At 36.0% G+C, this 21,769-nt stretch overlaps 3 protein-coding genes across 3 annotated transcripts in view; 2 read left to right on the plus strand and 1 right to left on the minus strand.

Moving 5' to 3' along the window:
- The first annotated feature begins 146 nt into the window (after positions 1-146).
- On the plus strand, positions 147-11,395 carry LOC135118636 (homocysteine-responsive endoplasmic reticulum-resident ubiquitin-like domain member 2 protein). Its single transcript, XM_064041182.1, has 4 exons — positions 147-601; positions 5,830-6,278; positions 8,104-8,334; positions 8,925-11,395. The coding sequence occupies exons 1-4, from the start codon at positions 467-469 to the stop codon at positions 9,154-9,156; spliced, it is 1,047 nt and encodes a 348-aa protein (XP_063897252.1). The 5' UTR covers positions 147-466; the 3' UTR covers positions 9,157-11,395.
- A 530-nt stretch (positions 11,396-11,925) lies between these two features.
- LOC110382045 (uncharacterized) lies at positions 11,926-14,844 on the minus strand. The gene is made up of 5 exons (XM_021342516.3): positions 14,582-14,844; positions 14,111-14,257; positions 13,707-13,843; positions 13,254-13,453; positions 11,926-12,948 (listed from the first exon to the last, which is right to left on the minus strand). The coding sequence occupies exons 1-5, from the start codon at positions 14,733-14,735 to the stop codon at positions 11,973-11,975; spliced, it is 1,614 nt and encodes a 537-aa protein (XP_021198191.3). The 5' UTR covers positions 14,736-14,844; the 3' UTR covers positions 11,926-11,972.
- A 769-nt stretch (positions 14,845-15,613) lies between these two features.
- LOC110383306 (protein lingerer) overlaps positions 15,614-21,769 on the plus strand; it is a 38,735-nt gene continuing 32,579 nt past the window's right edge. Inside the window, exon 1 of the mRNA XM_064041036.1 lies at positions 15,614-15,733. The gene's annotated coding sequence lies outside the window, so the exon portion shown is untranslated. The remainder of the gene's footprint in view (positions 15,734-21,769) is intronic.

The raw sequence follows: 21,769 nt of genomic DNA on the forward strand, positions 1-21,769 counted from the left end.
TTTGCCATTTACCACAAAACCATAATACCTACATTGATTGGCTACAATAAAATGTTCATAGTATGTGACCAATTAAAACAAGTCCTGTGACTTCTATTCCGTGTTCCACAAGTGTCAAACTCGCTATAGTAAATTAGTAAATTGAAAACAAAATTTTGACGTCACAATCGAACGCTGGACCAATGGAGTAGCGACAGATAATTTCACGGGCAAATTGACAAGTGCCTAGCCCCATTTATCTAAGTATTTATTTACATCAGAACAGTTTTATTTGGTCATTACGTATTCGGACGACAGGCTTGATAAATAAAAGAACTTTCATGGTTTTATATTGCGTCAGCGTAAAATTCTAGTGTTTTTGTCAATTGTGGATTTGATTGAGAGCTATTTCCTGCTTTGTTGCGTGTTATAAATCACGGGTTTTAGAAGTGTTATCTAATAGCGGAGTGTAATTGGATGATTGAAGATGATACCAAACAACGTGACTTTGATTGTTAAGGCGCCGAATCAACAGATCGAGGATCAGAATATCGAGTGTGAATCGTCTTGGACTGTTCGGCAGCTGAAGGGGCACCTGTCCGAGGTTTACCCAAGTAAACCTGTGAGTATTCAACAATATTATATGTAAATAAATAACGTAACCGCTAAAAATATATCTGTGGTATATTCATGGCTTTTCATATTTGGTTTTATCGCACCCACCAGAATACAGACCATTAAAAGCAACCAATTCTCGAATTAAAAATTATAACTTTATAATGTTATCACAAATTCTGTTGGTATTAAAAAAATGCTGCAGAGTTTATGTTGTTAATTGCTAAATTGTTGTTGACTATGTGTACTTTTGTCAATTATTCAATTTTAGCACCCGCATGAAGCATTTTCCTCAAATATTTGAACTAGATACCTATCAAGACTACAGTTAGTAACTTACAAATATAAATACATTTAGCTAGGTAGTTATATATGAAAGTACCTGCATACTGGTTGATACATAGGTACCCTCTTAATGCTTAGGTTTGAATTTCTCCGAAATACAATAACAATAATGGTGTAATGTTATTATAATATAGGACCATAGCCATTGTTTTCTATGCTCAATAAAAGTTTTGATAGGTACCTATGGTTAGAAATATTTTGATTTATACTCTCTTCTCGTAATGGTCTACAGCTGGAATTTCTTCCTAATGTGCTAGGTTTATGACCATCCCCTAAAAGCAAATAAAAATACAATTTGTTTTGCGTATGAATGGTACATAATTTGAGCTATTTATTCTAAGAGTTTTAGATAAAAAACTACTGTCGAGGCAACCAGGCCTTTGTGGCTGGGTTATAAGAGGTACCTATTTGTTTTATTCAATAAGCTCTGTGTTGATAACTAAAATATCAGAGTGCAGAAGTAGTCTAAAACTGTTAAGTTCAAACTTTAATATATTTACTTTAATGCCAAAACTAATATACCTAATTTAAATGGGTACACAGATAGTCTAAAAGCCTGAGAAAGCACATATGCTTCTTTTCGAGTAAAATAGAAGTTTGCTCAGAAGGCTTGTGGACCCATGGGAAAAGGCTAATAGAAACCATCATCATCCCTCGAGCCTTTTCTCAACTATGTTGGAGGTCGGCTTCCAGTCTAACCAGATGCAGCTGAGTACCAGCGCTTAAAAGGCTAATAGAAATAATAGCAACAATTGACAAGATAAGATTTTCAATTTAATTTCCTAAAAACAAGAGTTTGAAAAGTTGATTGTATAATGAGGTGTTTTAATGCAAGCAAAACAGTGTTAATGAGTTTCAAAGCTGATAAATGCCTGGAACGTTCTAGTTCTACTACAGTCATTGCATGCTCAAAATATATAAGAAAATTGCAATTTATATGTTTTCAAAATGAATGTGAAACATTTCACTTTATGAAAGTGATAATAAAGCAATTAATGATAAAAATAATTTTAATGATAGATAACACATATTTCAAAATACCAATTTGTCATATCGGATTTGTTGGTTTATTTGTTTTTTTTGTTTATAAATGGATCATGATTGACTCTTGAAATATAGTGATTCTAAAATTATAACGGTGTTTGTTCCTAGGCCGTCTACTAAGTTGCATATTGATTTTGTTGACAGACTGATTTTAACTAAGTAGGAACTAAAATGTCCCATGCTATGTAGTATATGTAGCTATGTAGTGTGTATCTTTGCATACTATTAGATGAAAAGACAAGTGTTTAATCAACACCGCATTCTTCACAAAATAGTTCACCAATTCAGAAATGTTACGTGTTTACCTAGAAACCGATAACATGCAATTAAATCGGGCGATAGTGTTTAATTAACAGCTCCCAATCAAGAGTGTATGTAACAAAGTAATAAATGTCGCGTTTATGGTGAAAATAACTGCCGAGGGTTTCTCAACACATGCCTAGACATGTGTGCTGAAAAACTCTTAGGGATATTTACATAATGGATGTAACCAATTTTCTTTTTCTCCGCTCCAATCACCAGTTGGGGTCGCCATCATCGCCAGGGGCGCAATATGATTGACCCTTGCATTATCTTTCTCCCTTCATACCTATTAACATTCAATCAATCCTATGGGACAATGTAGAAGATAAAAAAAGAATGGGCCTTAGCAAATAAATATAGATCCTTAGGTATGATTCATGACTTCTCAGCCTAAAACCAGGTCACTGTTAGCGCCATAAAATATTAGAATCTATGTGATAAACAGTGAGTGTAGGTGACATAGTGACCACTCTACTGTTCAAATGTTTACATTGAAGAATTGTACGATTAGGAATCTGTTATTAAGCGTATAAGCAAGCTATTCTTCTTTCATTTAGTTTCGAGTTTTCTATTGTTTTATAGGTACTTCATAAAACAGTAAAACAAGCTCACCACTGATTTAAGAAAGCGTATAATTATTTTCAAAACCGTATGCCGTTGCAATAACATACAATCTTGTGTAAAAGTAATAAAAACAGCAAAATTGCTCAGGTATCGCTCTTTTTACCTAAACATAAACTTTCTCTTTCCGCGGAATTAGAGAAAACAGTTCGTTATTTCTGGAGGTTTTGCCCGAATTTGGTAATCCTACATACACATACAGCACCAGGGCAAAACTATTTTTTATCTTGCCGAAAAGAGGTAAAGGAGATCATTCAAGTCTCGAACATTTTGTACCCAAAAATGAAAGTGCCGGCCAGAAGAAAAAAATAGTAGATTCTTGTAGAGGATAATGCCCGTAAGATTTTTTACTATTACAAGAATTGTCTACAATTAACCCCTAGGCTGCTATTTGACTTTGAAAATCCCAAAAAATCCCACAATGTTTGGAGTATTACATTACGGCCCCAGACTGGAGAAGCCAGCCGCTGCCTTCAAACGACTCCTGCCCGACCTGGCAAGACATCAAATGTCATGTGGGAAAGTCAGACTCTTACTGACTAAAACCCATCATGGGGAAACCAGGGCCGCGGTAATTCTTTCGAACAATCCCGCAGCCTCGATAGGCCTTGTCCCCGCAAAAATATCGTACGATTCTTGTCGAGGATGCCCTGAAGATTTTTTACTATTATAAGGAACGTCTTCGGTTAACCCTCAGACTGCTATTTGAGTTTATCGTGAATAAAAATCTATACTTGAATGTTACAGCAAATAACGTCCAAAGTATTTTTTTTACAAATTGAACGTTTACCATATACCCCACCCCTCCTGCTACACCGAGGAGACTTACTGATTTAAACCCATCATGTTCCTTCTGATATTGTACCGGGGCCGCGGTAACTCTTTCGCATAATCTCGCAGCCCCGGCAGATTCTGACCCTGGTGGGCCCCACTGGGGTTTGCTGACGGTCTGAGGAGGGCTTGGGTCAACGCTCGCCGCCGACACGGGCCTGTAGTCTCCAAGACGGCGAAGGGACGATGAGCCTCTCTAAACTCACCGCCCACAGACCGACGTCTACGGTGGCGGGAGTCTTCTCGACACCCGACGCGCGTGGTGTCTTCCACGTCCACCTCAGCGGCTGGGATGAGAGGCGCGAACTCTCAGTTATTCCACTGCCTCCTTCTCTGGCATGCTTTGCAGAAGGAGACGAAGGCATCCCATTCCCCCTCGCCCCTATAGAATTCCGAGTGGCTCATCGTCCCTCCGTCTTTCTCTTGGAGACAAGAGAGTGTCAGCAAACTCCAGGTGACCAAAACCTGCCGGGGCTGCGGGATTATTCGAAAGAGTTACTAGACGTTCGATTAGTTAAAAAAATACTGTGGACGATATTTGCCGTAACATTCAAGTATAGATTTTTATTCACGATAAACTCAAATAGCAGTCTGAGGGTTAACCGAAGACGTTCCTTACAATATAAAAAATCTTCAGGGCATCCTCGACAAGAATCGTACGATATTTTTGCGGGGACAAGGCCTATCGGGGCTGCGGGATTCTTCGAAAGGATTATCGCGGCCCTGGTTTCCCCATGATGGGTTTTAGTCAGTAAGAGTCTGACTTTCTCATGGCGAGAGGGGGTTCATTTGATGACTTCCCAGGTCGAATAGGAGTCATTTGAAGGCAACGGCTGGCTTCTCCAGTTTGGGGCTGTAATGTAATGCTCCAAACATTGTGGGATATTTTGGTATTTTCAAAGTCAAATAGCAGCCTGGGGGTTAATTGTAGACAATTCTTGTAATAGTAAAAAATCTTCAGGGTATTATCCTCTACAAGAATCTACTACTTTTTTCTTCTGGCCGGCACTTTCAGTTTTGGGTACGAAATGAATGTTCTCCTTTTCCGTTTTAATTTACAAAAAAATTGCTATGTTCGCCCATAATAATATAGGGTAAATAAATGTCATGTGAATAGAACGTGATACTCCCCGGAATTCGTTGGCTTATCAGTCAATTTATTCGGTTTCAATTCGTGATCTGTAATTCCTTTCTGGGTCACTGCAGTTGGTTTTAAAAATATCTGTCCCGAAAATTTATTTTCAGCCGGAACGAGTGCTTAATTTTGGCATTGCAAACTTTAAAAGATATGCTTTAAACTCTTTTTAGAAGAATGTAATAATCACTGAAACATTCCGTGACGGTCCCGGATCAAAATAGGACGTCTCCATCTCTCTCCCGTGGGTGTCGAAAGAGGCGACTAAGGGAACCTAAAGGCCAGTGCATAACATCTGTAGTTTGGGCTACACGCACGGTGACAGGTAAATCACCACAACAGCATTCCCAAAGAGGGTTGGTGTCAGGCAGGCGGCCTACCATAAAACTTATGCCAAAACTTTTGCAGCATGGAGAAAACATGCTGCGCCGACCCCAAATAAAATTGGGATAAGGGCAGGAGGATGATGATGTAATAATCGCTGAAACCTTTGTTTATATCGATGATCTACCTATTTGACCTAACTTAACAGGTTTCCCAGACATCGTAAAACCTAAAAGACACAGATTTGTTTGGCGAACTGATTATATTTAAAATACGTCATCAGCTGTAGATAGGCTCATTATCTTTAACCTTGGGACTGGAATTAGGAAACCCGCGGAAAGTGCGACAAAAACGCAACAATTTTAATATTATGACTTCAGTGTTATATTTCCAACCAACTCATGTTAAATGAAACATATAGTTTAAAGTATGTATTTAAACAATAAATACAGTGTGTAACGAATGGTATTTTTTGTTGATAAGAATAAAAGATAACATTGTGAAGTTCTCGTTAGTTGTTTATGCAATCATGTTGCCAAGATTTTCAAGTTAGTCACAGTTTAAAAAAAATAATTCGCTGATTGCTACGGCAGGCATATAAAAAATAATGTATTTGTTTTTTTTTTTTACAGGGCACAGATGAACAGAAAATAATATACTCCGGTCAGCTTTTAGACGACAACACGATATTAAAAGATGTTTTAAGAACATATGAGAGCCAGATAGCTCACACAATGCATCTAGTATGCACCCCGACCCGAAGAATAGAGGCGGTGAATCCCGAGCCGAACACTGACGGACTCCGCCGAAGGGTCGCCACCGAAGCCACGAACCAGACGGAAAGAGTGACCACGACCGAACCTCCCAGACCAGAGACGAGGCAGAACGATCAGAACCATAATGTAGAGATGCAGAACTATTTGACCTCCTTCGTGAATAACTATGGCCGGGTCCCCCCGTATCCTAATTACAATTTCGGGGAGGGGTACCTGCCGGTACCTAACGACCCGGCGCAGTTGGCCAATCATATGATGATGATGCAGCAAGCCTATTTGCAGTATATGCAGCAGTATGCTAACATGTAAGTGATTCAATCTTTCTAAAATAACTTCCTGAATAAAATTACATCGAACTGCCTAGCATTCATGCCACAGTTATATGCATAAAAAATATTTAATTCATCTTCTGATAAAACAATATCAGTAAAAGTAATTCCTCTGCGAAAATGCAAACTAATATTGATTTTTGAAATTGAAAAACTGAAGCATAAAAGTCTTTCAAGCGTAACAGTTGGGCAAACAGACTTGCCTATGAAACGTGATGATGTCATATCGCGACTGACAACTGACAAAACAGTCAACGAAGTTATATTGATTTCTTCTCATGTTTGAAGAAGCATAGTATACAAGTCGAAAATGTTCTGTGCGAAAATTTATAATGTCCCATCAAAAATAACTGCATAGCGATTCCCTTTATCAAGGAGTTCCCCTTATCAGGTCTTTTCAAGGGGAACTTCACTTTTCAATTAAAATTAAAATGCCTGTATTAGTAGCCACTTCGTACGGTACTTCCAAGCCAAATCTCTTAACCAACGTACAATATTGCAAGTAGTTTTACTGCGCTATTATTTGCCGTGGCTGCGCTAGACCTTGATTACTTCGAATACGGTCATTATACCATGAAATCCATTATTACTTCCTGTTTAACTATATTAGGACTAGTTGTGACTTGAGGTTTGCTCATCGTTTTCCCACGTTGTTTTCTTGTAGATTTCGACTTTTTGTTTATTTTTGTTGACATAGGGATATCAGAGCATTCAGAGCGATTCCCATTAACCATCTCCAAGGAATTTAGAACCATACTTTCTGCTAATTCCAGAGTTTAGCCCCTTTAAGCAAATTTGCACTTATTACGAACCAACAACGTTTAGATAGATCAATTTATTAAACATAGAAAAAGTATTTTGTTTATCATGTAGTTTTAGTAAAATTTTAACTAATCCTTATCTCCCTTTCTTGACATAAAAATACACTCGCGTAGAAAATACCTAAATAGCGTCCATTGAAGGGTGATGTAAAATCGCAAATAAATCGAAAATTGCAAAAAAATCACGATACATGTATGAGATATCTTCTTGTGCCGTTAAGTACAAGGAATCTAGATCTCGCAAACATTATTTTATTTGGTTACCAAAACAAACTCGAGTCTTAGGAAGACGCTCAATACAAAATGCCTGGTATTCATCAGCATTCAATTAGACTTTGGGCCACAAAAAAAGTTGGTAGAATGCTGACCACATTACCCTGTCAGATCCCAACCTATCATATCAGACCCATGTTCTTAATGAGCCGTCACAAAACAATAAGTAATTAAGATAATTTAGCCGCGAATAGTAAACACGTGTCATTAGCACTTGGCATGATGCCTACTATGTGTGTTGGAGAAGTACTTACACATTTGCTATTAGAGATTGCGTGGGATAGTCATTAGGTAGTGACTTCCTTTAGGGACATTAAATGGCCCAAATGACTGGTGGACACGTTCGGGTTTCAGGTTGTAATTTATTTTAAATGGATGTATCAAAATCAACATACTGTTTTCCTTTAGAGAACTCTGTAAAATTCATACTTCAAAGACATAAATATAGCATTCGTGAAGGTCGACTCCCAGACTTGCAATATTCCAAGGATTCTTACCTAATGAATATCCTTCTACATTATAGTAGTCTGTGCTTCTACTTGCTGGGTTTCCGATATATTGAGGTACATCTTCATCCAGATTTTTGAAGAAATCAAACTTATTATTTAACCTACACTTGAAGTATACAATAAATATCAAAAAGCTACCTACCTTATAAAAAGATCCTTCTCTTGTCCAAAATTAACTCTTACCTCCAAAACTTCCAGGTGGCAAGCAGCAGGCGCAGCCCCCGCAGCCCCCACACCGGCCGAGACCCCAGCTCCAGCCGCCGAAGCCCCGGCCCCAGTCGAGGAGCCGGAAGAGGCACTCGCAGCCCGAGACTGGCTGGACCACTTGTATGCCGCGTCACGGCTGGCCATACTCTTCTCTCTGGTGTACCTGTATGGAAGTCCAGCGAGGCTGCTGTTGGTCATGCTCTTGGCTGCCGCTGGTTATCTGTAAGTGTTCTACTGTTTTCTTTTTTTAATGTCGTGGTGGCCTTGGGGGTAAAGAACCAACCTCTCAAGTATGATTATGCGGGCCCGATCCCACCAATGCAACTTTTCTAAGTTTGTATGTACTTTCTAAGTAAATCTAGGACCCCAATGACTGTGTTTCGGAGGGTACGTTAAACTGTAGGTCCCGGCTGTCATTTAACATACTTGGCAGTTTAAAATTGCTTTTTCAGCCTAGTTAAATAAAAGTTATTTTACAGTTCTCGTCTTTATTTTCAACGAAAACGATTCGACTATTTCTTACTTACTTCACTGTAAATTCGTAACAGAGCGATAGATTTTCGCGTGTCGCAACACCTCCTTCTCATTCGCTTCGAATAAGCACGGTCATTGATCACAGTGCTTGCTCAAGACGTTGTAGATTTCATTCATTTTGTAAGTTCGAAGTTATCTTGTCATATAGTCCTTTCAGCAGTGTTCTAGACAAAGTATAGAAATACTTGCGTTGTGTACTTCCGAAAGCAAATGCCGGTTTTGAAGAACTTTGAAAACTGTTATTATCTTATTTTTTTATTGTTATTTTTCTATTCCAGTCACCAAGTGGGTTTCTTCCGCGACTTACACGTCAATCCAGCCGACAACCAGCGACGCAACGAGCAACCCAACCAGCCTAATCAACCAAACCAACCGGACCAACCGAATCAACCCAACCCAGACGAGTCTGTTCCACAACAGACCAATAACGACAACCAACAGTCTCTCCTTGCAGTCACCTGGATGATATTCACATCGTTCTTTGCATCCCTAATCCCAGACACGAATTAAAACTAATTCTAGATTAGGTTTAAAAGGAGTTACTCGGTCTTTAAGACGTAAAAATAATTTGTATAGAAGCTAAAATTTTCGAGCGGTTACGGTTTTTTTGGGAGTTTTCAACGATTCCGTGATAGGGTAGGTCTAAGGAGTTACGTTTTGTGGGCTGGACTTGAAAGTTTGTGTGATCTTGGATACCTGAATGATAGTTGAAGTTTGTTCAACAAGTTACTTGGGTGAAGGAAATATACGTCAGCGATTGGATGAACAACTATTGCGTGATAATCCTTGCTTCTCATTGGTGGATTGCTTAAGCCTGAAGATCACGTGGCCGTAACATTTTGAAAGATCTTGCTAAATATCATTGATTCATGGGCTCATGAACGAAATACGATTTTAAGGTTGAATAGAATATTGGAATAATTATTTTTGACGCCTTAACAATTCGACCAAACTTTGCATGAGCTCAGTGGCGTCATCTTCACTAAATTACTAAGCGATTTAAAACCAATTAAAAACAAAGCAGAAATGAGCTTTTAAAAATATAAAGCGAAAATACTAATGGGGCTTTGACTATAGCTTAGTTTAGATAAACAGGCGAGAGATTTCCAATAAAAATAATATACTAAACATGTCAGAATGTTGATAAACAAAACTTTAATTATAGGATAGTTCTAATAAATTAAATTAAAAATCCAGTGTGAAATAAAGCATTTTAGTTAGCATAGCGGGTTAAGCAAGAAATAGCGATATAAAACTTATAATTTCGGCTGAAATATGGCTATAGTGACGCTTGGATATTGCGAAGTGTATTTGACACATAGATCGCAAAAATAGCCTTTATTTTAAAGAAAAATTTGCGATGTAACATTGAGAAAGCTTGTCGAAAACTTCGCTTTATTTTAGAGTCCTCTACAATACTTAGCTAGCTTGAGTAAAACTCGATGCGAAAGAAGATTCGTAGATTTTTTATGTCGATGTTTTCTCTATACATAAAGTATCGATGACTATTGCTGTGATTACACTATTTCATACGAGTCTGTACCAACTACAACAGGTTATAATAAAAAATGAAACTACTTGATACAATTTTGGTGAAATAACTGTAAATCCATACAACTAACTCGAAAATTCGACTTTATCAAAATTAATAGTTTTATGACTCTATTCACTTCCTCGGGATAAGTATCGATAAAGCTTATTTGCCAAGTAAATGAAGTTGAAGTGATTTATTTATCCAGATGTGGTGAAACAAACCTTTAAACTTTAGATATCGCGTGAAGTAATTGATTTATGAACTCTTAATCAGTGGTGGAATTACAAAAAAAAACATATTTATTAACCTCTTTCATAAACATTTTTAAGAGTACCAGATTGGTACCCCGTGTAACTGGGTTGAGGAGGTCAGATAGGCAGTCGCTTCTTGTAAAGCACTGGTACTCAGCTGAATCCGGGTAGACTAGAAGCCGACCCCAACATAGTTGGGAAAAGGCTCGGTAGATGACGAGATATTGGTACTGCATTAATTTGAACTATATAGGGTCGAGAGGTGGGTGGGAGATAAAATAAATAAGATAGAAATGGTTAAGGGATTTTTTTGTTTGTAAAATCACCACTGATATAACATAACCAAAACCAGTAAAGATCGCTTTTGTGAATAACGTGTATTTAATAATGAAGTAACCGTATTTTTAATATTATTAGTGAGATAATTTAAATTTTTAGTTTATAGCATGTTTGGTGTAAGATTGTTGGGGGTTGCTGTACACATTTCATATAATACCAATACCACATCTGTTGATAAACTCCTCCTTTTTTGGAAGTCGGTTAAAACTATTGCACTAAAGCAAAGGGAATCTTTGAAGTCTGTAAAAATACAGTTAAAGCCTTTTGGGCTTAATGTTGCATTAAAAATAATTTATAATGGGTACTGAAAATGTGTACAGTAATTCTAAAGAATAATAGTTGTGCATAGTTCTAAACAAATTTCGGTGTACTGATGTGAAACCAAATATTATTTTGTATATACTCTTGGTAATTATAGTGTAACATAGACTTATATTATTCAAAGCTGTATCACGTTTACGCTTTTTGGCGAAAATTCAAAGTTTCAGATAAATATAAGCAATTGTTCCCATTTCAATAGAATTTTGAGGAATCAAACTATGTAATTCTGGTAGCGATTGCTAAGATGATTAAGTAAACTTTGTAAGCGTGAAAATTGTATTAAAAATGTACAAAATTATCATTACATTGTCTCTTTAATTTTACTCCTCCTCGAAAAGACTGAGTACGATTTTTGCTTTGCCTCTATTTTAAAGAGACCAGAAAAATGAAACCCTCTGAATAGATTTTCTAACGTTCATACACTTTATGCTCTATGGAGAAGATTTAAAACTTTTTAAAGTCTAATAAGGGATGAATTTAAGTTTCTGTACGGTTAGTTTTTGCGAGTTGACATCTTACACTTACTGGTCTGCAGCTGGCTATAGCTGGGTACTCACTTAGCAGTGTAGCACGTAACGTATCAGATACGGTATCAAGTGAGTACGTAGGCACGAGCCCGCTGCGAGCCGCTCGCGCGTGGAGCACTGTAAGCTCGCAGTGACCCGCCGAGTGGCGGCCACACTGCAAACACAAAGGCGGCTCGCAGTGTGCTCGTGAGGACCGTGGACGAGCCGTACCCACTTGCAGGTTGATACCGTATCTGATACGTTACGTGCTACACTTCTAAGTGAGTAAAAGAAAACTGAATATTTCAATAAATACCAGATTTAATAGCAAACTTATCCTAGAAATACATAAAACATGATTAACCTTATTCTAGCTCAAAAATCATCACTAAAATCAACATCCATTATATCTTCAATTACTTCATCCGCCATTTTGTCATCTTTTTCCGAAGCACCTTCATTTGTTTGTAACTTAGAATCTTTTTGAACTACATCTGTTTCAGATCCTTCTTGTACTAAGTTTTCATTTTCAGGTATTTCCACAATATTTGTAGGTTCATTTTCAGTTTTCTTGCTATCACTTACTTCAATAATTTTACTTAAAGTAGTTTCTTCATCAATATTAACAGCCTGATCATTTATCTCGATAATTTCATTGGCATTTGTTTTATTTCGGTTCACTATGTTAGTAGGTTTGTCATTTGGATCAGGTATTTCAATTACATCGTCTGATCCTATATTATTAATGTTTCTTGTTGGACTAGCTTTGTCATTTTGATAATTTATTTCAATAACCTCACTAACATCAGTGTCTTTGTTACTATTTTCTTGAGGAACTCTCTTTAATGTTTCAAATGGATCATTGATCTCTATAACATCATTGGATACTTTAAGATTACTTATTTCTTTATCTTTACTTTTTTCAGTGTCAGCTATTTCTATGATTTCATTGGTATCCATTTCTATATCATCTAGATTTGTTTGTACAGAGTTTGATGCTCCATTTATATCCTTATTACTTTTATTAGCTGTTTCATTAAAGTTTGTTCCATTATGTACATCAACAGCCACAGACTGATTAACTGATGTGACATCACATTCATCATCTGAGCTTTCTATAACATGAGACCTATTGTTTTTCTTAGCTGTGACACTGGTTTCTAATTCTTCATCTACTTCTATGATTTGACTGATGTTGTTAGAATCTTGTTTGTTACTGGTGTCTAGGGAAGCTTGTTTTAGTCTAGCTAAACGTCTTTCTTCAGCTAGTCTTCTGTTTCTTATCATTCTTTCTTTCTGTTCGTCACTTATGGACGGTGAGGAGGTGGCTTTGGGCATTGTGAATGGAGATCTGGAAATTAATGTTTGAAATCTTTAATTTTTACCCCGAAAAGCATTAAAATATGGGTGGGCCAAAATAAAAATACTTCTCCTCAAATATGTGACAACATCTACTGTTTTTTAAGAATTATTTTTATAGTTAGACACTTTTGCATATTTGAGTGTAATCTAAAATGGTGTTTTTTGGTAGATATTTTCATGGTTTTGGAAACTAACTTTATCCAGGAACAAAAATACTTTCTTTTGTAATTTTGGAATGTAAAATTACTTATTAGAATGGACTCTACAGGAGTCATTTGATGATTTTCCACCTACCTGTCCTTCATGGGAGTAGCCAAGACTTTCTTGACAGACCCTGGTGCAGGAGTAGCTCTAGCCAGTTCAATTTGTTGCTGCAACAGCTTATCAAACTCATCCTCTTCTTGAGGCGGCTGGGTTTCCTCATCGCTGGAGTCCTTCTGTACTACCGTCTCTTCTGATAGGAACTGGTCTGTGCGGATTTTTTGGAGGTGCACCTATAAGTTTTCAAATTAAATTATGAGTGGAGCTTGTAGTTAGAATAGAATAGAATAGAGAGAAACATTCTCAGAGAAACATTCTCCCATATCCTAAAGCTACTTATACACACAGAAAAACCTATTCAGTTTGCTTAGTGCCCCACCTGCTGTAGTTTAAACCACAGTATATATTTTAGCATGAAGCAATTGTGATGGAGAAATTATGTGACTTGTTAATATATTGTAAGTAATGCTTTGAGTTAATTCTCACCATAACAGGTCTCTTCTTGCCTAGAGTCTCAATCTTCTTCAGGCAGTCTTCAAACTGGAACTTAGGGTACAACCTGTATGCCCAGTGTTCCAGCTTCTTTAGAACAATATCTAAGTCTTCCTTCTCATGACCTTTGCCTGGAAACATTTAAATAAAATATTCAAGACATACATTTGATGTTATTTTAAATAACTATTACACACAACTGATACCATTAATATCTACTGGCTATGCCATAAATATCAGAAAGCTGTATGTTTGTGTTTGAACATGCTAATCTCTGGTACTATTGTGCCATTTGAAAAATTAATTTATCGAGAATGGCTACTTTTTATACAGTCGCAGAGATTAGTTGCCACGGCACATGGGTGAAACCACTAGCAGAAGCTATTATTATTACCAACCTTTAAACTTAAAATCCTTGAAGTGATCAGGTATTATCTGTATGCCTCTTGGGCCTGTTAGACGAGCTGGATTCAGAATAAACCTGGGATTCTTTATTACTCTCTTGGCTTTGGTGGATGATGGATCCACCCGTCTCTTATCTTCTTCTGTAAAAGTAATACAATAGTTAGTGGGAATCCTTAGGGAAGGTTGTCAATTTTTTAGGCTGTTGTATGTACATTTATCACAATGATTGTATTGGCAGTGTCTTATATTCATGTAAATATATAATTAAATGGAGTGGTTTTCATGTAAATATATTGTCATGAAAGTTTATAAGCATGCTGTAGCACGTTTTCTGAGCGTGCATTGTAGTCAATGTTTCAGCAAAACTAAGTTGTTAAGTTTTTATATAGGTACCAGTGTGATAAGGTTATGAAAGCTGCAAATTGTTTTTTAAGATATATATACTATTGAACATGCAAATGTACCTGCTTCATCATCTTTTGGTCCGTTATCATCGCTGTCTGGTGTTGCAGACCGAGACCGGGGTCTCTCATCATATTCATCACCTTCGATAACTCTTTCCAGTTCCTGCGCCTCGTCGGCTTCATCTTGCAAGAATATATCTTCTAGGAGTGACATTAATCAGCAGTAACAATTATATTCGATAGAAAACAAATTGCCTTTGAACATCGATATATATGTACTTATAATATATGTCAATGCCTTTGAATGGAAATCCAAAGTTTTAAAACATTTTTTGACGTCAAACTTAGCGGGAAAAATTTACAATCTTTGTGGTTTGATCGTTCGGAATTTGGATTTTATCATAACTCTGCTATATTATGTTCAAATCCTTGGCTATGAATAAAGGTTTTTATTCTTACTGTTAATATAAAGAGAAATAAATTTTCAATCAAAACGTCTTTAATTAAATGTGTGAAATTCAGGTAAATAATCGAAAAATGATTGAAATCGTGAATGTTAACATTTTCGAACGAAAATTTTTACCTGTGGAACGCCCTAAAATAATGCTGTGCTTCCGTTTGTCGATAATATACGGTTATCATAGCCTGCGGTAAACGAATAACGATTTTTTGAAAAATGCATTTTCCTTTTTATATTGCATTATTTTCTATCAAAAGGAGTACAAGCATATATTTCAGCAGAAGGAATTAGCAACAGCAGTAAAACTGCTGAATTATTTACCCTTAAAAGTTTTACGATTAGTGTAATAAAACTTAAAATGCAATACTTAAAAATTTTTCGAAAGTTTGTTGTCCTTTGTTATGATTATTCTACGCTAATTACTTGTTTTTTTCTGAAAAGTGCTCTAAATTATCAGTATTGTTTGTAACGATTAAACTGTAACGGTTTTCTCTACTTGATACAACGTCGACACGACAAGATTAATTACTAAACCGTTTGAAACGTTATCGCGATTATTACAATATAAGTGGCTAAGTTATAAGTGCTAAAGTAGTGAGCGACTCTTTCAAATAATATAAAACATTTTTATGTTTAACTTGGGAATAAAACTGGCCATTCTTGTTACGGTTAAATCGGAATGATTTACGATTACACCTATGTCCCATCCCTTGAAAGTCACGTGACCAGCTTGCGTTTGAGCGCACTAACAGGTATGGAAATTAGTAAATTTTATTAGAAATTTAGTTACATTTTGGATATTATTGTAGAAATAAGGTAAATAATAATGTTGCGCTAAAATTGAGTGTTGTTGTGCGTGCAAATACAGTGTTTAATGGTGCTGTGCACGGTTATTTCGTCAACAAAGACTGTCATTTTGATACCAAGAAAGGTGCTTCAAGAATGGCGTCCCCCACATGTGCCGCTGGCCTATTGAGTTTCGTCTTGGCGGTGCATGAATCTGATGACGTGAGCTGTTGAAATGGCGTGAAATAGCTGATGGATTGGGTTTCCGTCGGTGTTCCGGTAGAATTATGTCGAAAATTCGGTGGTTCGTTCGGTGCCCTTGCGCTGCCAGTCTCAGTGATTCATTGTTCCGATTTTTGCGAAATATTACATAAAAATTCGCTACAAATCACTGGTTCAAGCGTCATGGCCGTTAAATTGTGTGTCATAATTAGTATTTTTGTGTGTTTTGAAGGGTAAAATAGTGAATTTTCCGCGATCCGCCCATTTGTTTTGTTTACCATTTTACCGCTTACACGACAGCCGGGCTACGGTAACTTTCATATTATCTTTGTTATCGTTGTTTTCTTTGTAGGTGTTGTTAGCTAATGAGCTGGTTCAGTTGTTATTGCTTGTGTATCGAGTCATTATCGCGTCATGATCAGTAATGCCGGTAGTTATTCACAATACCGACTATTAGCGCATCAGGATGCATCGTCCGAAAGAATCCGATTACCAAACATTGCACATGAAATACAGAACATTTATATCATCCATACATCTGTCCTACTTAAACGAAATCTCGTAAATTTTGCGTGATAAACTAATTTACGTTTATTTCCTTAAGTTTTGCATGCAGGCTTTAAGGTCAAAGTGATGATATCATTTACCTGTATGCTGTATAGCTTTATGTAATATCTGCTGCATACATGCACACAATTCAGTTCTTTCACAAAATTTTATCACTGTCAAGTTCATTGACCTCCAATCCAAGTTTTATTTCAAACAAGAAGTTTGTGTTAGTAGTACCTATGTATATCTATATTTATGTACGCTTGATAGTGAAAGGAAAAATATCTTAAAATATAGTTTTCTTGATTCAGTCTTTTTTTTTATGTAGGTTTTGTTCGAAAAAATGAATAACAACATTAAGTTTGTACTTATGTAGTTCACTGCCATGGGTATTCTTAGCGGCATTTTAATAGTTATGGAAATATCTCTTAACTTTAAGAATCAATATTACTATGTTATCAGCATTGATCACCTAAGAATACCTGTCTGGTAAAGCTAGATATACTTTGCCATCAACAAAATTAGAAAGCACTTTTTTAATCTATTAATCATATTGTGTTCTATATCTGTTACTCATTTATTATGCAAGCAATGTTATGCATTACACTATAGGTCCTTGACACAGTAATATACTCAATTGAATCACTCAAAATAGTTCACTTACCGGAATTAAGTCAATATGTAATACAATCTCCTAACCCTTAATTTAAAATGCCTTATTTACATTGTTAACCATATAATGTTATTTAGGTTTACATATGACTAATTTTTTAAAGCTGATGAAATGGTGAGATTACTTGTGTGGTTCTCGGTGTATATAGCTAATCTTCACTGATAGCTAGATAGCTTATTTACTTAGGAACAGTAATGTCTACATTTTTATCCGGGTGCACAAAGTAGTGGTCTTGAGACGCAGGTGTGACTGCAAGCAGAAGCTAGTTACAAATAAATATGCTAGACTATAACACTTCTCTGCTTAACAAGAGCTCCTTGAGTAAATTGGCTAAGAGCTGCCACAACGAGTGGTAGCAATTCATTGATTCTGCATCGGCCTGCATAGCTGCACAAATTAGGCTCATCAATCTATTACCTACCTATGTCTAAACTCATAGGTCAAAGTCCATTTGGTAGAAGGAAAATAAGTCTACCTAAATGTATAGATACTTCTTATTTGAGGGGTATATGGTATTAACTGCACTCCTATATTTTGTAATGACATATAGCTGACATTGGTTACAGGTTCATGAAAACCCATTCAGTCATTTTGAGTAACAGGCATTCGTAATTGCATCATTTAGCCAAACATTCATGTTTATATTATCAATTTGATGAGATGTGATTCTCTAACAGAGTTGTAGGTTAATAGAGAAAAAAACAACAGAAAGTCCTGGTTATTTTCTTATATTGTTAGGAACACTTGCATGTTCCTTGTATGTATTTCCTAACACTGCATTATTTATTCATGACAGTCTTCAGGTCATTGACTTGCCCATTTCTGTATTTCCCTCTTTATGGTTAGTTGTTTATACTATTTTAGATCTTTAGTGTAGACATTAAATACGGCTAATTAATTTCAAGCATTCAGTATTTGTGAAGTACTAATTGGGAATGTGATGGAATGTTCGTTCTGAAGATTATCATTTTCAATTTATAACACACAAAATTAATGCTGTAAATAGATACAAAGTTAATGCACTTATGTTTGGTATTTTCCTGTTTCTGATATTCTTATATGTATTGTGCTCTTAAGCTGCATTCATAATTCATGGTGGAATAGCTGGACCAGGGTGCATACATACTTTATTCCGTACAGCTTCATGAAGTAAATTTCATAGGTATTTTCTCACACCTAGCATCAGAATTTAGAACTATCAGAGATTCCATATGAGCTGAATACATTGTTGTTATGAAAACTAAAACAATAACAACAACAAGAACTGCCATTTAAGTATCATTAATAGAATAGACATATTGGCATTAATTCAAATTAATAACAGACTGTTTGTCAAACTTGGCAGCTTGCTATCTGCTTCCTCTTTGATATAGAGTTTTTACATTTCATACATAATATGAGTTTCTAATCCCTGAGTCATTAATGCCCAAAAAAACTGGGACATGTATATGTTTCAGTGAGTTTGTCACATTACAAAATACTGAACCAAAAGCAAACAAATGAAGCATTTGTAAACTTCTTGGTTAAGTGGTGAAAACAGTACTCAAGCCATTTTTCGAATAAATAATTACTCACTATTTAATTATAGTAGTACCAAACAGCATAACAATTGATTGTTCTCAACTAACAAACTAAAGAAGAAAATAATCAACAGTGCGCTAATTTCTCTTATCACTAGTGATAACAAATTGTAAACAAAAGTTTTTTGTAAACATAATTGTCGTCACTATGCTTTCTCGAGAATAGCTTGACCCTTTGCAGTTCAACATACTAACTGGTTATCATAATGTTGCATACAAACTTATGACCAAGATATGTATTTAGGACTGTTACTATCAGGCAGATATTTCAGTCATTGCTCTATATTATTCACCTATATTTTGACTAACATACATTGGCTTTTGATCGCCTAAGATAATTTTCTGAGATGAACCTCTCATAAATAACTGTAACTTGAAAGTAATAGGGTTGTTTCCTACTATTCATTTAGTTAAAAATAAATGAATGCACCGAAAGTTCATAAAACTAGAAACACGATAAGCTATATTATATTATTTATAACTGACCATATCTTTTTTAATTCATTTATGAAATTTTAATTTAGAGCCTATGACGTCACGCCATTAAAAACGACGAGAAGAGACCGATGACGTCATCCTTTCTATATTTGACAATGACAAGTATTTGACAGTGATAGATATATCGAAATAACCTCAGAATTAATGTTTTGTTTATTTGCTTCTGTGAAGTTCTGTGTGTTAATTGCATTTAAGTGATACAACTGCTAAAGAATTATGGAGAAAGGATTTATGAAAGCTAATAGTTCCAATCTGCCAAGAGTAGACTCTTTTACGGTCGCTCAATTCTTTGCCAATAACCAAGATTTTTATTCAGCGGAACGTGGATGAACAATTTATTTGGAGCACTAATGGTCGTATATCCACAGTCTCGCACAACACAAACCTCGTAGATATATTCATTTAATTTAGTTTTTTGAAAAAGCATAAGTAAATGTTTTCGAACATGTTTCGAACGCTGACACAAACATAACCTCAATATAAATATACACAAACTTTACGTTTCTTTGCACCGTTTCATTTTTCCGCGTACACAACTCACAACATTTGAGGTATTTTATTTTTGTGCTAAATGTATAAAAATAATTTACATGTATAAAATATTTTAGTTTTTGTAGCTATTTTATTAAAATAAATTATTAAAATTAAGAAATTGATTAGTTATGTTTTAGTTTTTTTCTCGTTAGATGTGCTTTAAAATGTAAAGGAATGACATTAGATAATGACGTCAAAGTCACGTGATCTAGCGTTTTCTGAGCAATATTTTAAGAAAAATAGAAAAAGATGAAATAAAAAGATTTGAGACGAAAAATGAAAGAGAGGGTGATCTTAAAATTATTTAGAAGCTATCTAAACAGATTTCCGAAAATTGGAAACAACCCTATTGTTATTTTTAACCATCTTCCAAAAAAAGAAGGTCTCAAATTCATCAGTTATTTTTCAATCACTTAAATGAACGAACTTACGTCATCGGTAACATTGAATGCACTAAAAACATAAAGCTATGCATACATAGTCAATAATAACAGCCCCTGAAGGAAATGACAGTTCGGTAGCCATGTTTATTGACATTACAGGCTGAACGAATAATGCCTTGTCCATGTTTTGTAGATAGAAATGTAAGTTGTCTTTAGTGGGCGATAAAGCGGGGGAATGTGGTTTAACTTGTGACTCATAAGTTATCCTTCATTTGTTTTTATGTTAACGTTTTCTTAGCCATGTTGAGGATACAACGTGTTTTATTTTTGTTACAGCATTATTTAAAACATAAAAAAAGAGGAGATTTGACACTTCTCTCACATATATACTTATATCTCACAGTATTTTTTGTAAAATTCTTTCCATTTAAGTGTCTTACAAAAGCTATATTGCTATGGTAGATTCCAAAGTTCGTTGCGCCGCTAAGCCGCAATAGAGTGCCAAATAAAATAAACAAGCATTCACTTTCACAGTTATCATATTAGAATCGCAAATTCGCGCCTCACTCAACTACAGATTGTGTTAAGTTAGTCTCAAAGGTCAATCCTATTCTTATTCAGATTCTGAACGCTAAGGACCGATTGCACTAAACTGGCGTGGGCTGTTCAAGTTAAACTGAGTTTATATTGGTATATGGTGCATCATAATTCCGGCGCCCGCCAGTGTCACGCGTGAAAAATTATTAGGTGTGATCATTCCCCTGCCCTTATCCCAATTTCATACTTGAGGTCGGCGCAGCATGTCTTCTTGCATACCTGCCTTCCTATCTTTGTAGCCGTATTGTCTTTCACACTATAAACAACGTTTCTTTGGTCGTACTCTTCGTCAATATATTCACGCTCAAATGGTGCAATCAACCATATTGAACCATATTGTAAGATTAGCTCGATCCCACGCTAGACTATCTCTGTCTAGTGTAAGATATTTTTTACGAGACGTGAACGTAAACAAGCTTATGTTTCATGCGGTTTCAGTACGATATCCACCATTACTCGGTTACTTACGCTTTTGTTTGTTTTCATACCTTTGGCACGTGCCGGTCGTGACTCAGAATGTATACCGCCTTATAGAATCTAACGTGGAAATATGTTTGAAGATCCTGCTTTGGTAACAGATGGATGCTTGATGAATTTATGTTAAACTGGTCTTTCCACGGTCGTGTTTTAGATGGGTGATCAATATGAGCATCTTCTTCGAAAAGATACCCTATGCGTTTCACAGAATAAGTCTCTCCGTCATTTCTGGATCCTATCATACTGATTTTCAGCAACATGGAATTGTACCAGTTTTATCAAGGAATATCATATCATCTGGTAAAATGGTTGTAGAAGGCAAATAGACTTTCACCCTGTCCAATAGATTGCCAGTTTTACTGGAACCAGAACTCGATAAACTTGGTAAAACGCTCAGTCTCAATAAATTGGGCTAAGTGCATCGGGATAGGTAGCCTCCGAGTCTAGTAATGGCTTCAGCGGATGCTTTTAAAATAGCTTAGCCTTAGA

This window comes from Helicoverpa armigera, chromosome 24, assembly GCF_030705265.1.
Source record: "Helicoverpa armigera isolate CAAS_96S chromosome 24, ASM3070526v1, whole genome shotgun sequence".
Taxonomy (NCBI): domain Eukaryota; kingdom Metazoa; phylum Arthropoda; class Insecta; order Lepidoptera; family Noctuidae; genus Helicoverpa; species Helicoverpa armigera.